The following is a 23,042-nucleotide window of genomic DNA, read 5'->3' as shown; positions in this document are numbered from 1 at the left end:
AACTGTGGGCTTTGGATTAATGATGTATCTATGTAGGTCTAGCAACTGTGAGAAATGTATTACTCTGGTGGGGGATGTTGATAATGAGAGGAGTTGTGCATGCGTGGAGGCAGTGGATTTCTGGGAAATCTCTGTATTTTCTTCCCAATTTGCTGTGAATCTAAAATTGCCCTAAAAAATAAACTCTAGGCCAGGCACTCATGCCTATAATCCTAGCACCTTAGGAGGGCAAGGCAGGAGGACTGCTTGAGCTCAGGAGTTCAAGACCAGCCTGGGTGACTTGGTGAAACCCTGTCTTTACAAAAAATACAAAAATTAGCTGGGCATGGTGGCACAAGCCTGCAGTCTCAGCTACTCAAGAGGCTGAAGTGGGAGAACCACCTAAGCCTGGGAAGTCAAGGCTGCAATGAGCCGTCACTCCAGCCTAGGTGACAGAGTGAAACCTTGTCTCAGTCAATCAATCAATCAATCAATCAATAAACACTCTGTTAATAAAATAATGAGGCAGCCCCTTATGTACTAATATGATACTATTTTTGTATCTTATTGCTTGGAATTTACCCACATCTAACTGGAAGGATGACTGAGAAAATGATTATTTTAGCTAAATGAATTGCTGCCCACATTTGTTGATAAAGTAGGGAGAAGAATATTGGGTAGGCAGCTGGCAGTCTCCAGGGGAGCTTACACCTTTGGGAACCCAACATTCTCTACACTCTTCTAACCAAACAGAAAAAGTGGTCTTGTTCTTCCTGTGGGCACTACCCCCAGAGTTTTATTTTGGACTTCCAGATTCAAGCAAGTCTAGAAATGTTTATTGGTGGCGAATGTCCCATAAACACCAAGAATCCTCAGCTTCTGAAGACCCCAATATTCAAGGGTGCAATGGGAACTGAGAATCCACAGTGACAACTTCCAGTGAAGAAAAGAAAAATGGGGAGGATGCAGCAGGCACTGTTTCACTGCAATTAACCAAGGCCAGTGAGAAGGAAAGTAAGACTCCTCTCTCCTGGCAGTGGAGGAAGGCTGTTAATTAGCCAATCCAGAAGCCCTAATTCTCCTGTCTCAAGGTCATACGCTGTGTGTGGTTCCTGGTTTTTCCTTCTTGCATCTTCTCCTTGTTCCTTATTTTCTTTGGCCACAATTTAGTTGGGCATTAAAGGGTATACTTTTCTTAGGAACTGGAAAGCATTTATAGGAGTCAAGAATGCACATGAACTAAGTAAACTTCTCTGCTTTGGAAATGTTGGAAATGCAAATAACTTTAATGGAAACAGGAGGGAAAGGGAGAGGAAATGTGACTGAGTAAAAACAGTGGAGTGAGTGAGGACGCTGATAACAGGACTGCCTCATATTCGCATAGAGTCGTGTCTTTTGCCGGCGCATCCGGAAGGTATGTTCCGCACCGAAAGACCATTTCTGAGTGGTTATTTCCTGAAAGCAAAGTAAAGGGCTGAGTACCCTTGTGGGTTGATTTATTTCAAAACAAAGGCGTGAGGCAACAGTTAGCCACGGTACTTTCCTTAAAGCAGAAGCTCAAAACCAGAAATTCATAAAAAAGTCAACCACAGGAGAATTTCTAAATATTGTGTGCTTGAGGATGGGTGTTTACTGGACATGGTCTGGTTCATGTAATGAGGATTGGAGATAATTTTGATTTGATATGAAAAGCTCTCACTTGACACCTAGGTGATACTATTGTTTATTGATTTATTTATTCAATGAATATTTAATGAAAGTCTATTACGTGTCAGACAGTATTTTACACGTAGAGGATGACGTTCAATCAGCAAACCATATAGACCAAAATCCCTGACTTCAGAGAGCTTACATTTTCATTGCTTAAAAGAAACCATACCTCCAAAGGTTGTGCTCTAGGATAATAACAAGAAGAAGAAGAACAAAAATCAGAAATTAATAAATAAATAAAAGAAAGCATTTCAAGTTTCATACTTTTTTTTTTCAGCCAAAGTCTCACTCTTGTCACCCAGGCTGGAGTGCAATGGCACGATCTTGGCTCACTGCAACCTCCACCTCCCGGGTTCAAGCAATTCTCCTGCCTCAGCCTCCCAAGTAGCTGGGATTACAGGTGTGTACCACCATGCCTGGCTAATTTCTGTATTTTAAGTAGAACCGGGGTTTTACCATGGTGGCCAGGCTGGTCTCGAACTCCTGACCTCAGGTGATCCACCCGCCTCAGCCTCCCAAAGTGCTGGGATTACAGGCTTGAGCCACTGCACCCGGCTGTCCATTTTTATATAAACATAAACACAGAAATTCTAACCAACTCTTGTGAGATATAAATATTTAAAGTATATCAGGACTAAGTGTGGTTTATTCCAGGAATTCAAGAGTAGTTTAACATTCAGAACTTAATGAACATTATTTATGATGATTTACATAAAAGAAGAAGAATATGACCATCTTAATACATGTGGAAAATGCATTTGATAAAATGCAACGTCCATTCATGATGTAAGAAAAAGAAACAGAAAAGTCTTAGCAAACTAAAAACAGAAGAAAACTTCCATAGTCTGATTTTTAAAAATAGCTATAAAAATCCTACAGCAAACATTCTACTTTGTACCTTAAAGTCTTCCCCTTATTGTGCGCTACCTCATCTAAGTCTTACAAATCCCCACCACTCTTTCTCTTCTCTTGTTTCCCACCTCCACTTACCCCTGGGTATAGGCAGAAGTCAAAAAAAAAAAAACAAAAATAACACTAATATTATAGTAGCCTGACTGTCTATTTCTTAGTCCCAAACTGGGGACACAAAAGCATTTTTCCTGAATAAATACTTGAACTGTGCATCCTTGAATGCCTCAATATGACTCAAGGATACATCAAGCTGGAACTGGCATTAGGGTAGGATGAACAAAACTCAAAATAACCCTGACCCCATCCTCACATTGCCTGTAACTCAGTCTCTGCAAGAGATGAAGCAGAATTGGCAGCTGTGTCGTTGGTTGGGGCTGAGTCCTCAGACAGGGCCCCCTCCAGACTGGTGGGCAGGGAGTGGATTAGTCTCTCTCGGAAGTCCTGGCCCACAAAGACATAGAGCATGGGGTTGAGGCAGCTGTTGAAGAAGGCGAGGGAGGTCGTTGGGTTAACCAGGATATTAATGATTTTGTACTTGCCCTCGAACAACCTCTCTTTGAGCCAGACGGTGCTCAGAAGGGCAACCAGGTGAAAGGGGAACCAACAGATGAAGAAAGAAGCCACCACAGCAGTGAGGACCCGTAAGGGACAGCTGGATTTAATCATGCCCTTTTTGCGGATCTTGGCTGCAATAAGCCCATAGCAGATGGCAACAATGGACATTGGCATGCTAAAGCCAATGACAAACCGGATAATCCCTCTGGCTGTCAGCATCGTAATGGCTACCTTGTTCCACTCCTCAGGGGTGTCACCCCAAGATGTAAAGTTGGCAATACAGTACGTGTCCCCATTTGGAATAGTTACTGTAGTCAAAAAGAGGAAAACTGGCAAGGTCAGGACTAGGGCAAGAATCCAAGGTCCGATGATCACCTTCATGGCCAGACTCACGGTGCGGTGGTTCTGGGCCCAGACTGGATGCAGGACACAAATGCAGCGGTCCAGTGCAATGAGACCAATCAAGAAGACATTTCCAAAGAGGTTGATGTTCACCACGATGTGAATTAACTTACACAGGAACCAGCCAAAAGGCCATTTTTCTCCCATGGCCATAGAGACAATGAGGAATGGTAACATGGCCGTGAAAGAAAAGTCAGCCAGGGCCAGGTTCAGGTAACAGATGGTGGTGACTGTGCGTGTCATCCGGAATCCAGCCACCCAGATCCCAAGCCCATTGCCCAGGACCCCGAGGACAAAGGTGACCCCAAGCACCACCAACGGGAGGATCTGCAGAACAGTGTAGCCAGCAGACTCATAGGACACTTCATGCTCATTCAGAGGAGTGGAGAAGTTGGTTTCCATCTTGCTCGCACCTGAAACATTCCAACAATGGCCATTTCTCAGCTGTGGAACCATCTTACAGCATCTGTATTTATAGCTCACATCAACTTCCACTAAAGCTCCCACTCCTACCAGGAGACCCACTCTATCTACTAAGCCTTGTTGACAATAGTGCTATGGAATTGGCATTCTCTTGGATGCTCCTTTGGGAAGGGTTAGTCCTCCATATTCCCATCATTATCAATATGCACTTCACTTATGGGGCTGATCACTTCACCAAGAGGATTACAAGGCTCTGTCCACCAGCAAAAATACTGATCTTATGTTGTACGGACAATGGAAAATCGAGCATAGGCAGCCTCAGCATTGTGAGGAAGGCATAAGACTCAGAGTCAGAAGGTTCACATCGGTGTCTCCCATCACTCAATGCAAACATGCTGGCAAGCTCTGCAACCTCTTTCAGCCCCAGGTTCTTCCAGTCTCCCAACTCCTGACCCTCGCAAATGTGAGAACCCTTGATCTATTGCTTGGCTAGTACTCAAGATAAAGTTGAAGGGTTTGGCTTGAGGTTATTGTTGAAGAGAATCTTGAGAAGTCACTGGTGATACGTAGCAGTATGCTATATCCTGAGGATTCTGCACTAGAGGAAGTCAGCAAAGAGAGTTCTATCTCTGCTTTCTACCCTCTGCTTTTTCCTGTCCCTGCTTGATGTGGAGCTCATCTCTGTTTGGAATGCAAATAATCAGTACCGATTTGTATAGCTTTGATGTCTGTGGGATAAAGACTATGAGAATAATAAGTCATATTAATACTTGTAATAGAGACTATGCATTGTGTTAATTACTACATATGGGATCCAGTTTGGCTTACATAATAGCTGTGTAATATTCATTACTTCTTGTTTTCATTAGAAGAAATTAAAGCTCAGGGCAATTGTGAAATGTGTTGAAGGTCGCTTAGGTAGTAGATAATAGACTAAGGACTTCAGTTCAGCTTGGTCTGACTTCTAAACCCTTACTCTTGACAGATATTGCTGGTTGCCCACCCAGCAACTGTTCCCCATTCTTCTCTGCTCAAAAAACCACAATCGTGTGTTTAGTTACTCACCCTGAAGAGAAGGTGTCCTTTCTCCATGTTGGGAGTAAATCTTGACTAGTTTAATTAGCACTAACTAGAATTCCTTTTACTTTGCAAGGGATTGCTTTAGCAGTGGACATGTGACTGAATTGTGGACAATAACATTGTAAGAATATAACCTGCAGAGCTTCTCAGATCAAGTTTTTTTTTTTTCTTTTAAGAACAAAAATCCAAAACATGTAGTCCCTGCCTCTGGTCAGGGTCACATCTATAATTTTTGTATCCAATTCAACACAAAGTCCCATGCCACTTGAGCACATTTTCTTGTTTTTTTTTTTTTTTTTTTTTTTTTTTCCCTTGAAACAGAGTCTCACTCTGTGGCCTAGGCTGGAGTGCAGTAGCGCGATCTTGGCTCACTGCAAGCTCCGCCTCCCTGGTTCATGCCATTCTCCTGCCTCAGACTCCTGAGTAGCTGGGACTACAGGTGCCCGCCACCATGCCTGGCTAATTTTTTGTACTTTTTTTTTTAGTAGAGACGGGGTTTCACCGTGTTAGCCAGGATGGTCTCAATCTCCTGACCTCGTGATCCGCCCGCCTCGGCCTCCCAAAGTGCTGGGATTACAGGCGTGAGCCACCACGCCCGGCCCACTTGAGCACATTTTCTTATGCTGTGGTCTGTGGACTTTATCAGAAACATCCAGGCTGCCTGTTAAAATTGTATTCATTATCCTTAGCAAACTAATGCAGGAACAGAAAACCAAATACCACATGTTCTCACTTATAAATGAGAGGTAAATGATGAGAACACATGGACGCAAAGAGGAAAACACTGGGGCCTACTGGAAGGTGGAGGGTGGGAAGAGGGACAGGATCAGGAAAAATAAGTAGTGGGTATTAGGCTTAATACCTCAGTGATGAAATAATCTGTACAATAAACCACCAGGATATAAGTTTACCTATATAACAAACCTGCACATACATACCTGAACTTACAATGAAAATGAAAAACAATTATATCCATAAATCTCACTCTAGAATCTGTTTGTGTAAAAGCCAGGATGATTTGTTATGGCCATGAGAATTTGAGAATCATCTCAGACTGGGCTACTTAGCATCTTTAAGAGAAATAGCAATTTCCTAGCACTTGTTCATATCTAATGCTCATAACATTGTGAAACAGCCATCACATCCAAAGGAATTTGTGGCCTGGGGACTTCTGTAGTTTTTCGGCATCATGCCCAGCCAGTCAGTGGAGGCAGCAAGATACGGAAACCAAGATGAACAACTCCAGAACCACTGCCTTTGCATACTGAAGTCCTGCCTTTGAAAGGGGTTCCCCTGAGATTACTAGCATAGGGCTATGCCCCAGTCTGATGATTTTTAGCCTTCTTCCTTTCACTTATTTCCTTCTTTTCCTCCTGCTATTACCAGTGAGTTTCACTGAGGTCTTCTTCCACGGGACATTATTTAATGTAGCTCAGGATTTCTCAACCTTGGCACCACTGACATCTGGGTCTGGGTAATTCTTTGTTGTGGTGGACCGTTCTGGACACAGTAGGATGTTTAGCAGCACCCCTGGCCTCTATCCACAGATACCAGTAGCAACTCCTTCTCCAGAAATGACAATCAACAGGTTCCATAAACATTGTCAAAGGTCCCCTCAGAGGCAAAGTCACCCCCAATTGAGAGTCACTGTTATAAAGAATACTGGGCTCGGCCGGGTGCAGTGGCTCACGCCAGTAATCCCAACACTTTGGGAGGCCAAGGAAGGTGGATTGCCTGAGGTCGGGAGTTGCAGACCACCCTGGGCAATATGGTGAAGCCCCGTCTCTACTGAAAATACAAAAAATTAGCCGGGCCTGGTGGCTCGCGCCTGTAGTCCCAGCTACTTGGGAGGCTGAGGCAGGAGAATCGCTTGAACCCGGGAGGCGGAGGTTGCAGTGAGAGATGCCACTGCAATCCAGCCTGGGAGACAGAGCGAGACTCTGTCTTAAAAAAAAAAAAAAAAAAAAACTGGACTCTGGAGTCAGCTAGATCTCTCTTCTAATCTTATCTGTGATGTCTCCTCACTATGAGTTCTTAGTGATATCTCTTTAAGCCTCAGTTTTCTGCCCTGCAGAACGAGGACAATTTTATGGTGAAGTCTGACTTTCGGGTGAAGATTAAGTGAGAATAGACATGGAAATCTTTTAGGCTAGACTGAGTACATCTATGACAAATGTGAACTCTTGGCCCTCACCAGGCTGTGTGCTGTGTCCTGGGGCTCAATCCATTATGAAGCTCAAGGTCAGGACAAGAACGATGCTCATAGCAGTAGTTGCTTCTACTTATGAACATTATCCACATGCCGAGAGCTTCTCCTTTAGCCCTAACGATGCCTCTCACAGGATCTGTGGATGGGCTGTGTTAATATGTGTAAGCACTGAGCACGACCTGAGACACGGTGAATATTGACTAATCTTAGTGATACTAGGTTGGTGCAAAAGTAACTGCGCCTTTTGCCATTGAAAATAATAGCAAAAACAGCAATTACTTTTGCAGCAACCTAATAATTAGTATAACCATTGTACAGACAGGGAAGTTAAGATGGGCTTAGATGGGCTATGTTAATTGTTCAACGTTCCCAGGTAGAAAGAGGTAGAGCCAGAATTGGAGCTCAGCCAGATTGATTACAATAGAATTGTGCTGTTAACCCTTTTCCACCCCATAGTTCCTCAACAGACTCAGATTTTCTCTATCCACCCTCCAAGCATTCTACAAGGCACTTAGAAGACATGATCTATCCATAATCTCAAATTCATTTTAAAATGTTGATACAGGCTGGGCGTGGTGGCTCACAGCTGTAATCCTAGCACTTTGGGAGGCCAAGACAGGTGGATCACTTGAGGTCACGAGTTCGAAACCAGCCTGGCCAACATGGTGAAACCCTGTCTCTACTAAAAATATGAAAATTAGCTGGGCATGGTGGCGGGTGCCTGTAATCCCAGCTACTTGGGAGGCTGAGGCAGGAGAATCACTTGAGTCTGGGAGGTAGAGGTAGAGGTTGCAGTGAGCCCAGACTGTGCCACTGCCCTCCAGCCTGGGCAAAAGAGCGAGACTCTGTCTCAAAAAATCAAACAAACAAAAAATGTTGATACAACAAGGAAGGATGATTGTGCAATGATGGTTGGGGACAGATTAACAAGGCAAAAATTGCAAAGTTTTGGGTCCACCCTAGTTGTAATGTAAGGAGAAGAACTGCGAACCACAGGTGATACCTGTACTGGTTATGAGGGCTGCCATTTGATGAGTCCTTAATATGTGCCAGTCACTATATATTTTATCATCTCTGATTACAACATCCTTGCTTTGGGACAAGTGCCGTCCTTGCATAATATGTAGGAAAGTACAGCTCAGAGAGGGGAAGTGACTTGTACGATTATTGAGGGTTGCAATTGAATTTATGACCATAGATGTCAAATGAAAACTCAGCAGTTCCTCATCAGGTTACTCTACTTCTCCAGCGCGCTTGCTATCTCACACCTTAATTATTTCAGTCCTGCTTTCTCCAAAAAATGTCTTATTTACTGTGTTTTTCCCACTCCCAGCAGATGCCGTTGACTGACATTATAATGAGAAAATGGTAATAACTAGATGTGAAATTTTCAGCCTTTCCTCCCTTGACCCTCAGTCTACCTGCCCCTGTCACTGTGAATAAAGACGTCTGGTTCTTTCCAATAATTTCCCTCCCTACATGGGCCAGGGATGTCCTCTCACCTTCCCACAAACTTTCCCCCTGCATTTGTCCTTCCATTTTCTGCCAAAACCAAACCCTCAAGATTTTATTTCTACTAGATCATTCTCACTATGACATAAACGTTATCCTATCCCCTCCCTATAAAAAGAAACCATTCTTGGCTGGGCGCAGTGGCTCATGCCTGTAATCCCACCATTTAGGGAGGTTGAGGTGAGTGGATTACTTGAGGCCAGGAGTTTGAGAGCAGACTGGCCAACATGGTGAAATCCCATCTCTACTAAAAACACAAAAATTAGCTGGGTGTGATGGCGCGCACTTGTAACCCCAGCTATTTGGGAGGCTGAGGCAGGAAGACCTCTTGAACCCTTGAAGGCGGAAGTTGCAGTGAGCTGAGATCGCACCACTGCACTCCAGCCTGGGCGACAGTGAGTTTGTCTCAAAAACAAACAAACAAATAAAACAAAACAAAATAAAAACCACCCCAAAAAACAACTGTTGGGAGCAAGCCCCCCCAAAAACTGGCCATAAACAAAATCTCTACAGCACTACGGCATGTCCATAATGGCCCTAATGCCCAAGCTGGAAGGTTGTGGGTTTATGGGAATGAGGGCAAGGAACACCTGGCCCGCCCAGGGCAGAAAACCGTTTAAGGCATTCTTGAGCCACAAACAATTAGCATGAGCGAACTGTGTCTTTTTTTTTTTTTTTTTTTTTTTTTTTTTTTTGAGACGGAGTCTTGCTCTGCCGCCCAGGCTGGAGTGCAGTGGCCGGCTCTCAGCTCACTGCAAGCTCCGCCTCCCGGGTTCACGCCATTCTCCTGTCTCAGCCTCCCGAGTAGCTGGGACTACAGGCGCCCGCCTCATCGCCCGGCTAGTTTTTTGTATTTTTTTAGTAGAGACGGGGTTTCACCGTATTAGCCAGGATGGTCTCGATCTCCTGACCTCATGATCCGCCGAACTGTGTCTTAACGGGGCGTTCCTGTTGCAGTTAACTAGCCCAATCTATTCATTTAATTCGGCCCATCCCTTCGTTTCCCCTAAGGGATACTTTTAGTTAATTTAGTATCTATAGAAACAATGCTAATGACTGGTTTGCTGTTAATAAATATGTGAGTAAATCTCTGCTCGGGGCTCTCAGCTCTGAAGGCTGTGAGACCCCTGATTCCCAACTTCACGTCTCTATACTTCTGTGTGTGTGTCTTTAATTCCTCTAGCGCTTCTGGGTTAGGATCTCCCCGACCAAGCTGGTCTCGGCAAACAGCCAAAAAGATCCTTGGACTATATTCCTCTCCGGTGTTAACCCTATTTCTCCGAAGAGAATTCTTTCTGTGAAAATAATTTGCAGACAGATTTTGGAAAGAGTTGTCTATGTTTGCTCCCTTAGACTCCCTGCTTCACTTTTTCTCCTGAATCCAGTCTGTATTGACTCCAGCCCTTAGCACTGACTCATGGTGCATTTTCCTTAGGATGCTTATGACCTCAAGGCTGCAAATGCAGTGGCTGCAAATCCATCTTGGTTCTTATCTCAATATCTTCGTGATATAGAACCCATTGGATCTCTTCCTTCTCCTTCAATCACGTTTTTCCTGTGCCATGAGATGATAAATGTGCACACAACACACTTTCACTTGCCTTTAAATCTCAGTTGGCCATCTCTTTTCAGTCCCCTTTGCTAGTATTTTCTGCTCTAAGTTTGACTCTAAATTTAGGAGTATCCCGCAGCTTTTACTTGTTCCCCACCTCTCTTATCTCTATATAGCCTTTCTACAGGTGACATTATCCAGTTAGTTTCAGGGCTTAAAATACCATGCTGTCTTGTCATCTAAATTATCAGCCTTGCCCTCTCTCTGGTGCTCCAGTCTGATATAACCTCTCTCCACGGGAGTCCCGTAGACACTCCAAACCTAACGTGGCTCAGCCAAACAGTTGATTGTCTCATCCTCCCAAACCTGCCACTCTTCCAATATTTTGTGTCTATTTGAGTTTAAACATTCAGTTGTTAAAGCTTCCAAACTAGAACTTATCTTTCATTTTCCTTTCTCTCACCACAATCCCATCCAAGTCCTATTAATTCTATCTGCAGAACCTGCTGAATGCACAGCCAGAGCCATCTCCATCTCCACAACCCGCGTCCATGGTCCTGTCAGGCAGGAATGTTTGCACCAACTTTGCAAATAGCTTGTTCCTGGTCCTACTTTTCCCTGCCCTACAATCCAATCTCCAGAAGGAAACCAAATGAGCTTTTTAAAAGTTCAGAAAGGACGAGGCACAGTGGCTCACTCCTGTAATCCCAGCACTTTGGGAGTCCGAGGCAGACGGGTCACCGGAGGTCAGGAGTTCGAGAACAACCTGGCCAACATGAAGAAACCCCATCTCTACTAAAAATACAAAATTAGCTGGGCATGGTGGCACATGCCTGTAATTCCAGCTGCTCGGGAGGCTGAGGCAGGAGAATCACTTGCACGAGGGAGGCGGAGATTGCAGTGAGCCCAGATCGCACCATTGCACTCTAGCTTGGGCAACAAGAGCAAAACTCTGTCTCAAAAAAAAAAAAAAAAAAAAAAAAAGGCCCAATAAGGGCCGGCACGGTGACATGCCTCCCAGAACTTTGGGAGGCCAAGGTGGGTGGATCACCTGAGGTCAGGAGTTCGAGACCAACCTGCCCAACATGATGAAACCCCAACATGATGAAACCCCATCTCTACTAAAAATACAAAAATTAGCTGGGTGTGATGGTGGGAGCCTGTAATCCCAGCTACTCGGGAGGCTGAGGCAGGAGAATCGCTAGACCCTGAGAGGCAGAGTTTGCAGGGAGCCGAGACTGCGCTACTGCACTTCAGCCTGAACGACAGAGCAGACTGTCTCAAAAAAAAAAAAAAAAAAAGTCCAATAAAATGATGATGTTATTTTCAACACCTTCCAATGGCTTCCAAACTTCTAACTTATCCTTATCTTAAGTTCCCTCAAGCACCCCTGGACCTGCCCTGTGCATCCCTCAGATCTCATCTCTGCACTCTCGTGGGACACACTGTGCTCCACCCACAGTAGGCTCTGATTCCTTGAACACGTGACTCATTGTCATCTCAGGAGTTCTGCCTTCTCTGTTCCTTCTGCCTACCATGCTCTTCCTCTTAAGCTTCTCACACCTGGCTCCTTCACGTGTTTATTTATTTATCTTTGAGGTAGAGTTTCACTCTTCTCGCCCAGGCTGAAGTGCAATGGTGCGATCTCGGCTCACTGCAACCTCGGCCTCCTGGGTTCAAGCGATTCTCCTGCCTCAGCCTCCTGAGTAGCTGGGATTACAGGCTCCCACCACTATGCCCGGCTAATTTTTGTTGTTGTTGTTTTCCATATTTTTAGTAGAGATGGGGTAATGCAAGCCCTAAATGCTAGCCACACACGTGACTTACAACTTTCTAGTAGCCATATTAAAAAAATAAAATCACTGGGGGAAATTAATTATAATAATATGTTTCATTTAACCCCACAAATAAAAAAATATCATTGGAACATGTAACCAAAATTGAAGTTATTAACGAGATAAGTTGTATTATTTTGATCATACTAGTGATTAAACTACACTAAGTATATTTCACACTTAAGCACATTTCAGATCAAGATAGAAACATAAGCACTCAAAAGCTGCCTGTGGCAAGTGGATACTCCATTAACAGCACTGCTCTAGAATTCAGGAGGTGTTTGTCAGAGAGCACGAGTTCCAATGATAAATTTTAAATTGTCAGTCCCCAACTTACCAGCAGCTAAGCTCCTCTTCCTGTGTGTTTCTTGGCTTCCTGTGGAGCAACACAGGCTCTAAGGGCTATTGCAGAGACTATTGAATGATGGAGGAGGAACAATGGAGCTGGAACCAATCCCCTAACAGAAACTCAGGATTTCTTATAATTTTCAGAAGACACCTTGGGTATGTTGTCAGCGGACTCTTCTTGGAAACCTATGTGTCTGAATGTTTCTTCATCTCTAGCTTTCTGTGAGAGACTGGAATTAATGCTTCCAAATGTCAAGGGTCAAGGAATCTGAATGTCCAGCCCTTCCTTCTTCAGAGTTTCATGAAAATAAAAGAAACAAATACTGAAGTGAGAAGAGTTTCAGCCATGTATTAAAGCCCAAATATGATAGTTAAGTCAAACTCAATTCTCGACTTATGCAGTCCTTCTGGCATCAAATGTGTGGGTCTGTTACATATCAAGCAATTCTCCAATTCTCTGGGGACACCACTGGCTATCTCACAATTCAATTCAGCTCTGATGCTGTCCACCTGGAGCTAGTGTCCGATCCCACAAGTTAAAGGGTTTATTCTCCCAATATTGTCCTCACTTCAGACACCAATTCAAGTCCCAGGTGGCCACCTGTACTTCTGACTGACTGGCTGTAAATCGGGGGTAGGGGGATGCTTATAACCCCTTCTTCTGTTTTGATAATTTGTTAGAATGGCTCACAGAATTTAAGAAGGCACATTACTGGCCGGGTGCTGTGGCTGTCACCTGTAATCCTAGCACTTTGGGAGGCCGAAGTGGGTGGATCACTTGAGGTCAGGAGTTCAAAACCATCCTGGCCAACATGGTGAAACCCCACCTCTACTAAAAATACAAAAAAAAAAAAATTAGCTGGGCATGGTGGTAGGCACCTGTAATCCCAACTACTTGGGAGGCTGAGCGTGGCAGAATCGCTTGAACCTGGGAGGCGGAGGCTACAGTGAGCCGAGATTGCGCCACTGAAATCCAGCCTGGGCGACAGAGTGAGACTCCGTCCAAAAAAAAAAAAGAAAAGAAAAGAAAAGAAGAAGGCACATTACCTACAGTTACTCATTTGCTCTCAATGGAGTTCACATATCAAGAAATAGGAGGTGGTAGGTATTGTATAGGTGCAGGTCTCTAAAGAGGTGCTTCCTTGCTGGGTGCTAGAGACATAGAGATCAATCAGACACGGGCTCTGCGGACCACCTGAATAGAGAGGTAAGAATGCAGTGCTTAGTTACAACAGGGTGGGGGTATGTAGTGATAGGCAGATGCGTGGCTCCTTGTGGGATCCCCTAAAAGGAACAACTAACTCAGATTCACAGATCTAGAGTCAATATCTAGAGGAGGGAACATCTAGGCTGAGTCTTAAAGGAGAAAAAATAATGCATTCTAGTCAGAGGGGAGTAAAAGCACCCAGGAAAGGGGTCACAAAAAAGCAGGTTACTGTTGGTTACCGGAGCATAGATGATGAGGGAGACAGCAATAAGCATTAAGTATGCAGAGAGTGGCAGAGGCAATTTCTTGGATGGTCTTGAATGCTACAAAAAGAACTTGGAATTTCTCTTTAAGAACACGAAAAGCTTGTGAAAAGAGGAGAGTGACTAGTCAGATGTATGCTTCCAAAAAACATTGTTCTAGAGTCCTCCTGCAAAGGGATGGCTCTGAGAATGTTCCCAGTTGGAGGCAGAGATCTTAAAGGGTAAGAAGTTGCCAGAGACCAAGGTGAACTTGTTGAATAGTTGCCTGTGCTGGAGTAGTGTGCTAGAGAGGAGGGGTAGTTTAGGGAGCGATTTCCAGGCTTGGTAGACTGTGCTTGGAGACCAAATGGCTCTGGAGAATGAGGAAGCATGAAGGGTCTTTATGAAGCCCACCCCACATTCATAATTCATGATTGCTGTATAACCACCCAAATCATAGCATGTAAAACAACCATTTCATCATGTTCATGGATTATGTGGGTTGGGAATTAGGATAAGGCACAGAGGAGATGCTTGTCTCTGCCACCCAAAACTCAAAAGTTTGGGGGTGACTAGAAGACTGGGTACTGAAGTCATCTGGAGCTCCTTCATTCACATGTCAGACGCCTGAGTTGGAATGACTCAAATGCTGAACTAGGCTGGGATTGCCCCAAGTGCCTGCAGGCAGCTTCTCCAGCATGGTGGTCTCAGGGGAATCAGAGTCCCTACACAATGGCTGTCTTCCTCCAGAACACGTGTCCCAGGAGAACTGGAAGATGCTTCCTAGCCTTTCTTGACCTAGCCTTGAAAGCTATGTGGAGTCATTTCTACCACATTCTTCAGTCAAAGGAGTCCCAATCCTACCCAGGTTCCAGGGCAGAGGGGATAGAATATGCTTGCCTTCCTCTTAGTGGAGGGAGTGTCCAAGAATATTGTGGCCATTTTCTTCAGAACCGTTGCACCAAGGTAACTGTGTGGATTTGGGGGCTGTCACTGAGATGAAAATCAATGAAAAGAGCTTCCACGAGATCAGAGAATTATGGGGTTAATCCTGATGGTGTGCATGGGTGTGGACACGCTGTCCTGCCAACTGTCTCAACTTCCCTGCCTCCCTTACCTCTGTCTGTGTTTCCGGTCTCCATCCCTCACGATTTCTTCTCTGCCTTTCATTGCTTCCCTCTGATTCCTCTCACCACAGTACTTGCTCCTTTCTTTACCTTGACCCTTGGAGGGAGCAGGGGCCTGGACACCTGGATTTCTTGGCCCTTGATGTTGAGAGCATTGAACCTCTGCATCCCACAGGGACTGAGTTTGAGAAATACAGTCAGGTACATGAGTTTCTAAACAGACTCAGCCCACTGTCCTAATGCCATTAAAACAGACAGTATATTGACATACTCTTGGGGTCATCAGAAGTTCTGATTTCCTATTTCCTCTTACCCAGCTGATTTCAGTTCCTTTACCCCTCCTCCTGTTCCTTGGTGTATGTTTTGCTGAGATCATTAGAGCCTGAGTCACTCTCCCCAGAAGACCCAGACCTAGAACTACCCAGAGCAAAACCACAGCTGGTGGACAGTCCGGGTAAGAAACAAATTCTGGGGGACTGGATTGCTTGGCATAGACACACTTAATACACTGGTGAACACAATAGACTCTTTGGTTGAAGAAGGATGTGGAGTTGAAGAATAATTTTTTTAAAGAGGTTCTAGACAGGCCAGGCATGGTGACTCATGCCTGTAATTCCAGCACTTTGGGAGGCCAAGACAGGTGGACAACTTGAGGTCAGGGGTTCAAGACCAGCCTGGCCAACATGTTGAAACCTTACCTCTATTAAAAATACAAAAATTAGCACAGTGTGATGGTGGGCGTCTGTAATTCAAGCTACTTGGGAGGCTGAGGCAGGAGAATTGCTTGAATATGGGAGGCGGAGGTTGCAGTGAGCTCAGATTGCCCCACTGCACTCCAGCCTGGGTGACAGAGTGAGACTCCATCTCCAATAAATAAATAAACAAATAGGCTTTAGACTTTATTGGGGTCCTGATGGGAATAATGGAATATAGAGACAGTATGATGTTGCGGGGAGACAGGGGATAAGCAAAGGAGGGAAGTGTTTGGATGAACGGAGGCAAGATGGCGCACTTCCGGGTTCTTCATCCCCCCCAACTTTTCCCGCGCGCGCGAAAGTCCAGCCTGCGACCCGGGAAGGTGCAGACCAACTAGGCATGCACCAGGTGATGTCAATCTGAAGAGACCAAGATTTACCTGGTCGCACCTGCGGAACGCCCTGGGACACGCCCGTGCCCCGCCTATTGCCCTCCCACTCCTAGAAAAGCCGCTCAGGAGGATCGCCACGCGGGGACTTCCCAGCTTCCCCACTACGGTCGGTTCCCCACTGCGGTCGGAACTGTTGGAACTCCCTCTGAGAGCTGTACGGGTGACTCTTGGGGCCCCTTTTGTCGGGGGCCAACAGACCTCTCCCTACCCACCTTCTTCCCTTGAAGCTAGGTGACCAAAATAAACTTGCAGTTTTGCTCCTACCCTTGCCTAGTCGCTGGTTCTTTTGTACCCGCTCTGGTGGTCTTAGAAAAACAAAACAGGAAGTTCTTGAGTAAACGCGGGGATGAGTTTTGCGGGACCAGTAGAGGGTCATTCTTGGATGGGAACAGTTGTTTTCTGGTCACTGAGGTGAAGGCAGAGAACAGTGATGCAGGAGCCGGCAGGAGGAGAATCTGGTGGAGGAAGAGGCAAGAGCATCAGCTTGAGGGCATGAGTCGGGGTGGGAAAGGATGTTTGGTTTGAAGCTTTCAGGAGAAAGCAAAAGAGCCCTAATGATTATGATGGGCCGTGGGGAAATGAGTGTGATACAGAAGCAGTCACCTTTCAGATCAGTGATGAGTCTCCACATGAAGACACTGGTTCTGCATGGTGCGTGGGACCCAGCGACAGAATACAGCCCTGCCCTCTCATGAATTTGCACACATTGGCTGGTCATTTCTCATCAAGCTCCTAGTTTCCTCTTCTGTCACACAGTGATGGTGATGTGTAATCAATGCTGTGCTTGTTGAGATCAGAGGCAAGAAAGTTGAGGATGTGGTACAATGATTGCCAAGTATAAAGTGCTTCATCGACGGCGGCCGCCATGGTCTGTGTTCATTGCAAATCACAGGATTTCTCCCTTGAACCATAATTGGACAAAATTGCACAGGTTTTCCTCTCTGGTATGTTCCGGCTCATTATTGCAGAATCTTCCTCATTCATTGCAACAATCTTCTGAACTGGTTGCCTTAGAGATTCTTAAAGACAAACAGTCCTCAGGGTATTTTGGTGGTTGGATGGGTGGTAGGGGAGGGAGACATCTCTGAGTTATTTCTGAGATTGTAGAGTATCAAAGTTCATTAGAAATGTGAGCCAAATACGTAATTTCAAAGTGTCAAGTAGGCAGTTTAAAAAGATGGAGAGAAACAAGTGACCTTAATTAAAAAATATCTAACATAAACTTACATAGCCAAATTATTATCATTTTAACATGTAGTCAATATAAAAACTATTCATGAGATGGTCACAATATTTTTTTCATACTAAGCCTTTGAAATCTGATGGGTATGTTATTCCTGCAGCCCATCTCCAATTGGACTAGCCACATTTCACGTGCTTAAAAACCACCTGTGGTGAGTGACTAGAGTATTAGACAGCTCTTCTGTGCCGGTAGCATGGCAGGACAGAGGCAGAAAGAGACTTTTGCTGGAATTTGACAGCCTGGGCTGTTGGGTGACTTTAAGGAATTAACTGAAATGCTCTAAGCCTCACTTTCCTCATCTGCAAAATGGGTCCATAAAGAAAGTCATCCTTATAGTAACACTTTTGAGGAAGGCTGTCGCAAGCATTAGAAGAGAAGATCAGGCCAGGCACAGTGGCTCACACCTGTAATCCTAGCACTTTGGGAGGCTGAGGCAGGTGGACTGCCTGAGTTCAGGAGTTCAAGACCAGCCTGGGCAACATGATGAAACCCCATGTCTACTAAAATACAATTAAAAAAAAATTAGCCGGCCGGGCGCGGTGGCTCAAGCCTGTAATCCCAGCACTTTGGGAGGCCGAGACGGGCGGATCACGAGGTCAGGAGATTGAGACCATCCTGGCGAACATGGTGAAACCCCGTCTCTACTAAAAATACAAAAAAATTAGCCGGGCGAGGTGGCGGCGCCTGTAGTCCCAGCTACTTGGGAGGCTGAGGCAGGAGAATGGCGTGAACCCGGGAGGCGGAGCTTGCAGTGAGCTGAGATCTGGCCACAGCACTCCAGCCTGGGCGGCAGAGCGAGACTCCGTCTCAAAACAAAAAAAAACAAAAACAAAAACAAACAAAAAAAATTAGCCAAGCATGGTGGCATGCACCTGTAATCCCAGCTACTCAGGAGGCTGAGACAGGAGAATCGCTTGAACCTGGGAGGCAGAGGTTGCAGTGAGATGAGATCATGCCACTGACTCCAGCCTGGGTGATAGAGAGAGACTCCATCTAAAAAAAAAAAAAAAAAAAAAAAAAAAGAGAAGACCAGCTCTTGGCAAGAACCTGACATGCACTTTGCATACCTGATCTAATGAAATGTCATACCCAATACATATTTGGACTATCATTTCTATCACGGTCTTCTGCATCCCCAAGAGTGCTGAGCCCATCCAACGGATGGAGTAGCACCTCCCATCCATCTGGCCAAGGTAACCGCAGAGACAAGAGTGGAAACGGAGTCTGTTGTTCTGACTTCTTGTAGCACAGAATCCACTGGATATAATACTTGATTATCCATCGTTTATTATCATTCATGGATCCATTTGGCCTATCCTGGAAAACTAACCAAATACTATGCCTTGCCTCCCACGATGAGAGAGGAAAGGGAGATTTCATGACCTTAAAGAGAGAGAGGGAGCAGAATTTGGAGTGGAGAAATTGCATATCTTTTTTTGAAATGGAGTCTCGTTGTGTCACCCAGGCTAGAGTTCAATGGCGCAATCTCTGCTCACTGCAACCTCCACCTCCCAGGTTCAAGCAATTCTCCTGCCTCAGCCTCCGGAGTAGCTGGGACTACAAGTGCCCGCCGCCATGCCTGGCTAATTTTTGTATTTTTAGTAGAGATGGGGCTTCACCATGTTGGCCAGGCTGGTCTCGAACTGCTGACCTCGTGATCTGCCCGCCTCGGACTCCCAAAGTATTGGGATTACAGGAGTGAGCCACTGGGCCCGGCCAAGAAGTTGCATATCTTATAGTTCTTATGCAGAGTCATGGGTGAGAGAAAGCCTTAGTCCACGTTTGTGTGACACTAGGTCACTGTAGCTGTCACCCACTGATTTTCTGATATCATGCACTGTTATTTTTTCTTTATTAAATTGATGGTAAAATACACATAACAAAAAGTTAACCATTTTAGACTGGGCACAGTGGCTCACTCCTATAATCTCAGCACTTTGGCACGCCGAGGCGGGCAGATCACCTGAGGTCAAGGAGTTTGAGACCAGGCTGACCAACATGGTGAAACCCCATCTCTACAAAAACATAAAAATTAACCAGGCATGGTGGCAAGTGCCTGTAATTCCAGCTACTCAGGAGGCTGAGGCAGGAGAATCACTTAAACACGGGAGGCAGAGGTTGCAGTGAGCCAAGATTGCACCACTGCACTCCAGCCTAGGTGACAGAACGAGACCGCATCTCAAACAACAACAAAAAGTTAATCATTTAAATGTACAATTCAATGGCATTAAGTACATTTACAGTGTGTTGCAACCATAACCATTATCTAGCTCCAGAACTTTTTTATCACACCAAACCAAAACTGCATAAGCATTAAGCAATAATTCCCCACTTCCTACTTTCCCTAGTCCCTGGAAATCACTAATCTGCATTCGGTCTCTGTGAGTTTGGCTACTCTGGATATTTCATGCAAGTGGATTCATACAATATGTGACTTGTGGTGTTTTCTTTCCTTCTCTCCTTCCTTCCTTCTTTCCTTCCTTTCTTTTTTCTTTCATTTTAGAGACAGGGTCTCGCTTTGTTGCCCAGGCTGGAGTGCAGTGGCTCAATCATAGCATACTGTTAACCTTGAATTCCTGAGCTCAAGTGAGCCTCCCATCTCACCCTCTTGAGTAGCTAGGACTACAGGTATGTGCCACCATATCCAGCTAATTTAATTTAATTTAATTTAATTTAATTTTTTTTTGGTAGAGATGAGGATCTTGCTATGTGGCTCAGATTGATCATGAACTCCTGAGCTCGAACAATCCTCCTACCTCAGCTTCCCAAAGCTCTGGGATGACAGGCGTGAGCCACCACATCCAGCCCTCTTTTGTTTAGTGTCATGTTTTCAAGGTTCATCCACATTGTAGCGTATATCAGTGCTGCATTCTTTCTTATGGCTGAATAATATTCCATTGGATGGATAAACCACATTTTGTTTATCCATTCATCTACTGATGGACATCTGGGTTGTTTCTACCTTTTGGCTACAGTGAGGAGTGTCTCTATGAACATTTTTGTTTGAATACATGTTTTCTCTATACATCTTTGGCCCCATATTCTCCTCTTGGAGGTCAAGGATCCTATTTCCTTAGCCATTTAATCTCCCTGGTAGGGGCTCGCATGTTAGCAATTATGAGGATGTCTCATAAGATGCAATCTTGGCCACACACGGTGGCTCAGGTCTATAATCCCGGCACTTTAGGAGGCTGTGGCAGGTGGATCACCTGAGGTCGGCAGTTCAAGACCAGCCTGGCCAACATGGCAAAACCCCACTTCTACTAAATATACAAAAATTAGCCGGGTGTGGGGTGGTGCACACCTGTAGTCCCAGCTACTCGGGACACTGAGGCAGGAGAATCGCTTGAACCCAGGAGGCAGAGGTTGCAGTGACAGATCATGCCACTGCACTCCAGCCTGGGTGACAGAGTAATAGTCCGTCACCAAAAAAAAAAAAAAAAGAAAAAGAAAAAGAAAGAAAGAGAGAGAGAAAGCAAGAAAGGAAGGAAGGAGGGAAGGAAGGAAGGAAGGAAGGAAGGAAGGAAGGAAGGAAGGAAGAAAGAAAGAAAGAAAGAAAGAAAGAAAGAAAGAAAGAAAGAAAGAAAGAAAGAAAGAAAGAAAGAAAGAAAGAAAGAAAAAGATGTAATCTTGCCTAACAGGTACAATAAAAGATTGCCAATGTATAGATGTGGACATGTGTAAGGGACAGTGGTGAGGATGTTCCAGCTGTTGTGGGAGCTCTAGGGGAAGGTGAGAAAGCTATCAGTGGGAAAACTGGCAGGGGCAGAAATGAGGGGGTGGGGAAATGGTGAGGAGGTTCATAACTGAGGAATGACCATGACTGCACTATTTCAGGACTGGACAAAATGGAGACAAATTCCTCTCACCCCATAAACATCTCTGGAGGGCCACCTGCTGTACCTGCTGGCTATCTCTTCCTGGATATCTTCACTTATCTGGTATTTGCAGTCACCTTTGTCCTCGGGGTCCTGGGCAACGGACTTGTGATCTGGGTGGCTGGATTCCGGATGACACACACAGTCACCACCATCAGTTACCTGAACCTGGCTGTGGCTGACTTCTGTTTCACCTCCACTTTGCCATTCTTAGTGATCAGGAAGGTCATGAGAGGACATTGGCCTTTCGGTTGGTTCCTGTGCAAATTCATCTTTAGCATAGTGGATATCAACTTGTTTGGAAGTGTCTTCCTGATCGCCCTCATTGCTCTGGACCGCTGTATTTGTGTCCTGCATCCAGTCTGGACCCAGAACCACCGCACCGTGAGCCTGGCCAAGAAGGTGATCATCGGACCCTGGGTGATGGCTCTGCTCCTCACATTGCCAGTTATCATTCGTGTGACTACAGTACCTAGTACACTCAGGCCAGGGACAGTAGACTGCACTTTTGACTTTTCACCCTGGACCGAAGACCCTGTAGAGAAGATGAAGGTGGCCATTGCCATGTTGATGGTGAGAGGCATCATCCGGTTCATCATTGGCTTCAGCGCGCCCATGACCATCGTCGTCGTCAGTTATGGGCTTATTGCCACCAAGATCCACAAGCAGGGCTTAATTAAGTCCAGTCGTCCCTTGCGGGTCCTCTCCTTTGTCGTAGCTGCCTTTTTTCTCTGCTGGTTCCCATATCAGGTGGTGGCCTTCATAGCCACAGTCAGACTCCATAACACATCACAAGGCCTGTCCAAAGAACTTAGAATTGCAGTGGATGTGACAAGTGCCCTGGCCTTCTTCAACAGCTGCCTCAACCCGATGCTCTATGTCTTCATGGGCCAGGACTTCCGGGAGAGGCTGATCCACTCCCTGCCCGCCAGTCTGGAGAGGGCCCTAACCGAGGACTCAGCCCAAACCAGTGACCCAGCTACCAATTCTACTTTACCTTCTGCAGAGGTGGAGTTACAGGCGAAGTGACGAGGGAGCTGGGGGACACTTTCGAGCTCCCAGCTCCAGCTTTGTCTCACCTTGGGTTAGGCTGAGCCACAGGCATTTCCTGCTTATTTTAGGGTTACCCACTCATCAGAAAAAAAAGCCTTTATGTCCCCTGATTTCGGGAGAATAAACAGATATGAGTTTATTATTGACTTCTTTTTTGATTTTGGACCTCAGCCTCGGGTGGTCAGGATGGGAAATGGTAGGAAGAAGCTGTCATCTGCATCCTAGTTTGCCTGAAACGAACCCGAATATACCCATTATGATTAGTCCTGAATTATGAGTAGTGAATGATACTCTCATTCTGGCATAATGATGAGAAGTGTCCACTTCCATTCTGAAAAGTGCCCTGCTATGAAAAATAAATCATGTAGTCATCCTAGGTAAATGAAGGAGAAGGGAGAAGTGTGAAACAGTATGGCTCAAATCAGGCAAGACACACAAGAAAATACTTTATATATGCCAAGTCCGGTGGCTCACGCCTGTCATCCCAGCACTTTGGGAGGCCGAAGCAGGCAGATCACCAGAGGTCAGGAGTTTGAGAACAGCCTGGCCAACATGGTGAAACCCTGTCTCTACTAAAAATACAAAAATTAGCTGGGTGTAGTGGCAGGCTCCTGTAATCCCAGCTATT

The 23,042-nt window shown here is 45.4% G+C and overlaps 2 protein-coding genes across 3 annotated transcripts; one reads left to right on the top strand and one right to left on the bottom strand.

Annotated features, from left to right (window-relative positions):
• Window positions 1-2,155: 2,155 nt before the first annotated feature.
• On the bottom strand, window positions 2,156-13,633 carry FPR2 (formyl peptide receptor 2). Of its 2 annotated transcripts, XM_030941737.1 has the most exons (3): window positions 13,565-13,633; window positions 12,507-12,806; window positions 2,156-3,971 (listed from the first exon to the last, which is right to left on the bottom strand). In XM_030941737.1, exon 3 carries the CDS (start codon window positions 3,958-3,960, stop codon window positions 2,908-2,910), a length of 1,053 nt encoding a protein of 350 aa, XP_030797597.1. In that variant the 5' UTR covers window positions 3,961-3,971; window positions 12,507-12,806; window positions 13,565-13,633; the 3' UTR covers window positions 2,156-2,907. The 2 variants fall into 2 exon arrangements, with proteins under 2 accessions (XP_030797597.1, XP_030797596.1); XM_030941736.1 differs by lacking the exons at window positions 12,507-12,806; window positions 13,565-13,633 and adding an exon at window positions 10,198-10,941.
• A 1,804-nt stretch (window positions 13,634-15,437) lies between these two features.
• Window positions 15,438-22,556, top strand: FPR1 (formyl peptide receptor 1). Its single transcript, XM_010376548.2, has 2 exons — window positions 15,438-15,547; window positions 21,321-22,556. Exon 2 carries the CDS (start codon window positions 21,332-21,334, stop codon window positions 22,388-22,390), a length of 1,059 nt encoding a protein of 352 aa, XP_010374850.1. The 5' UTR covers window positions 15,438-15,547; window positions 21,321-21,331; the 3' UTR covers window positions 22,391-22,556.
• Window positions 22,557-23,042: the final 486 nt, after the last annotated feature.

This window comes from Rhinopithecus roxellana, chromosome 12 (assembly GCF_007565055.1).
Source record: "Rhinopithecus roxellana isolate Shanxi Qingling chromosome 12, ASM756505v1, whole genome shotgun sequence".
NCBI lineage: Eukaryota > Metazoa > Chordata > Mammalia > Primates > Cercopithecidae > Rhinopithecus > Rhinopithecus roxellana.
Note: the sequence above shows the minus strand (reverse complement) of the source record. Positions and strands in the feature narration are given on the sequence as shown.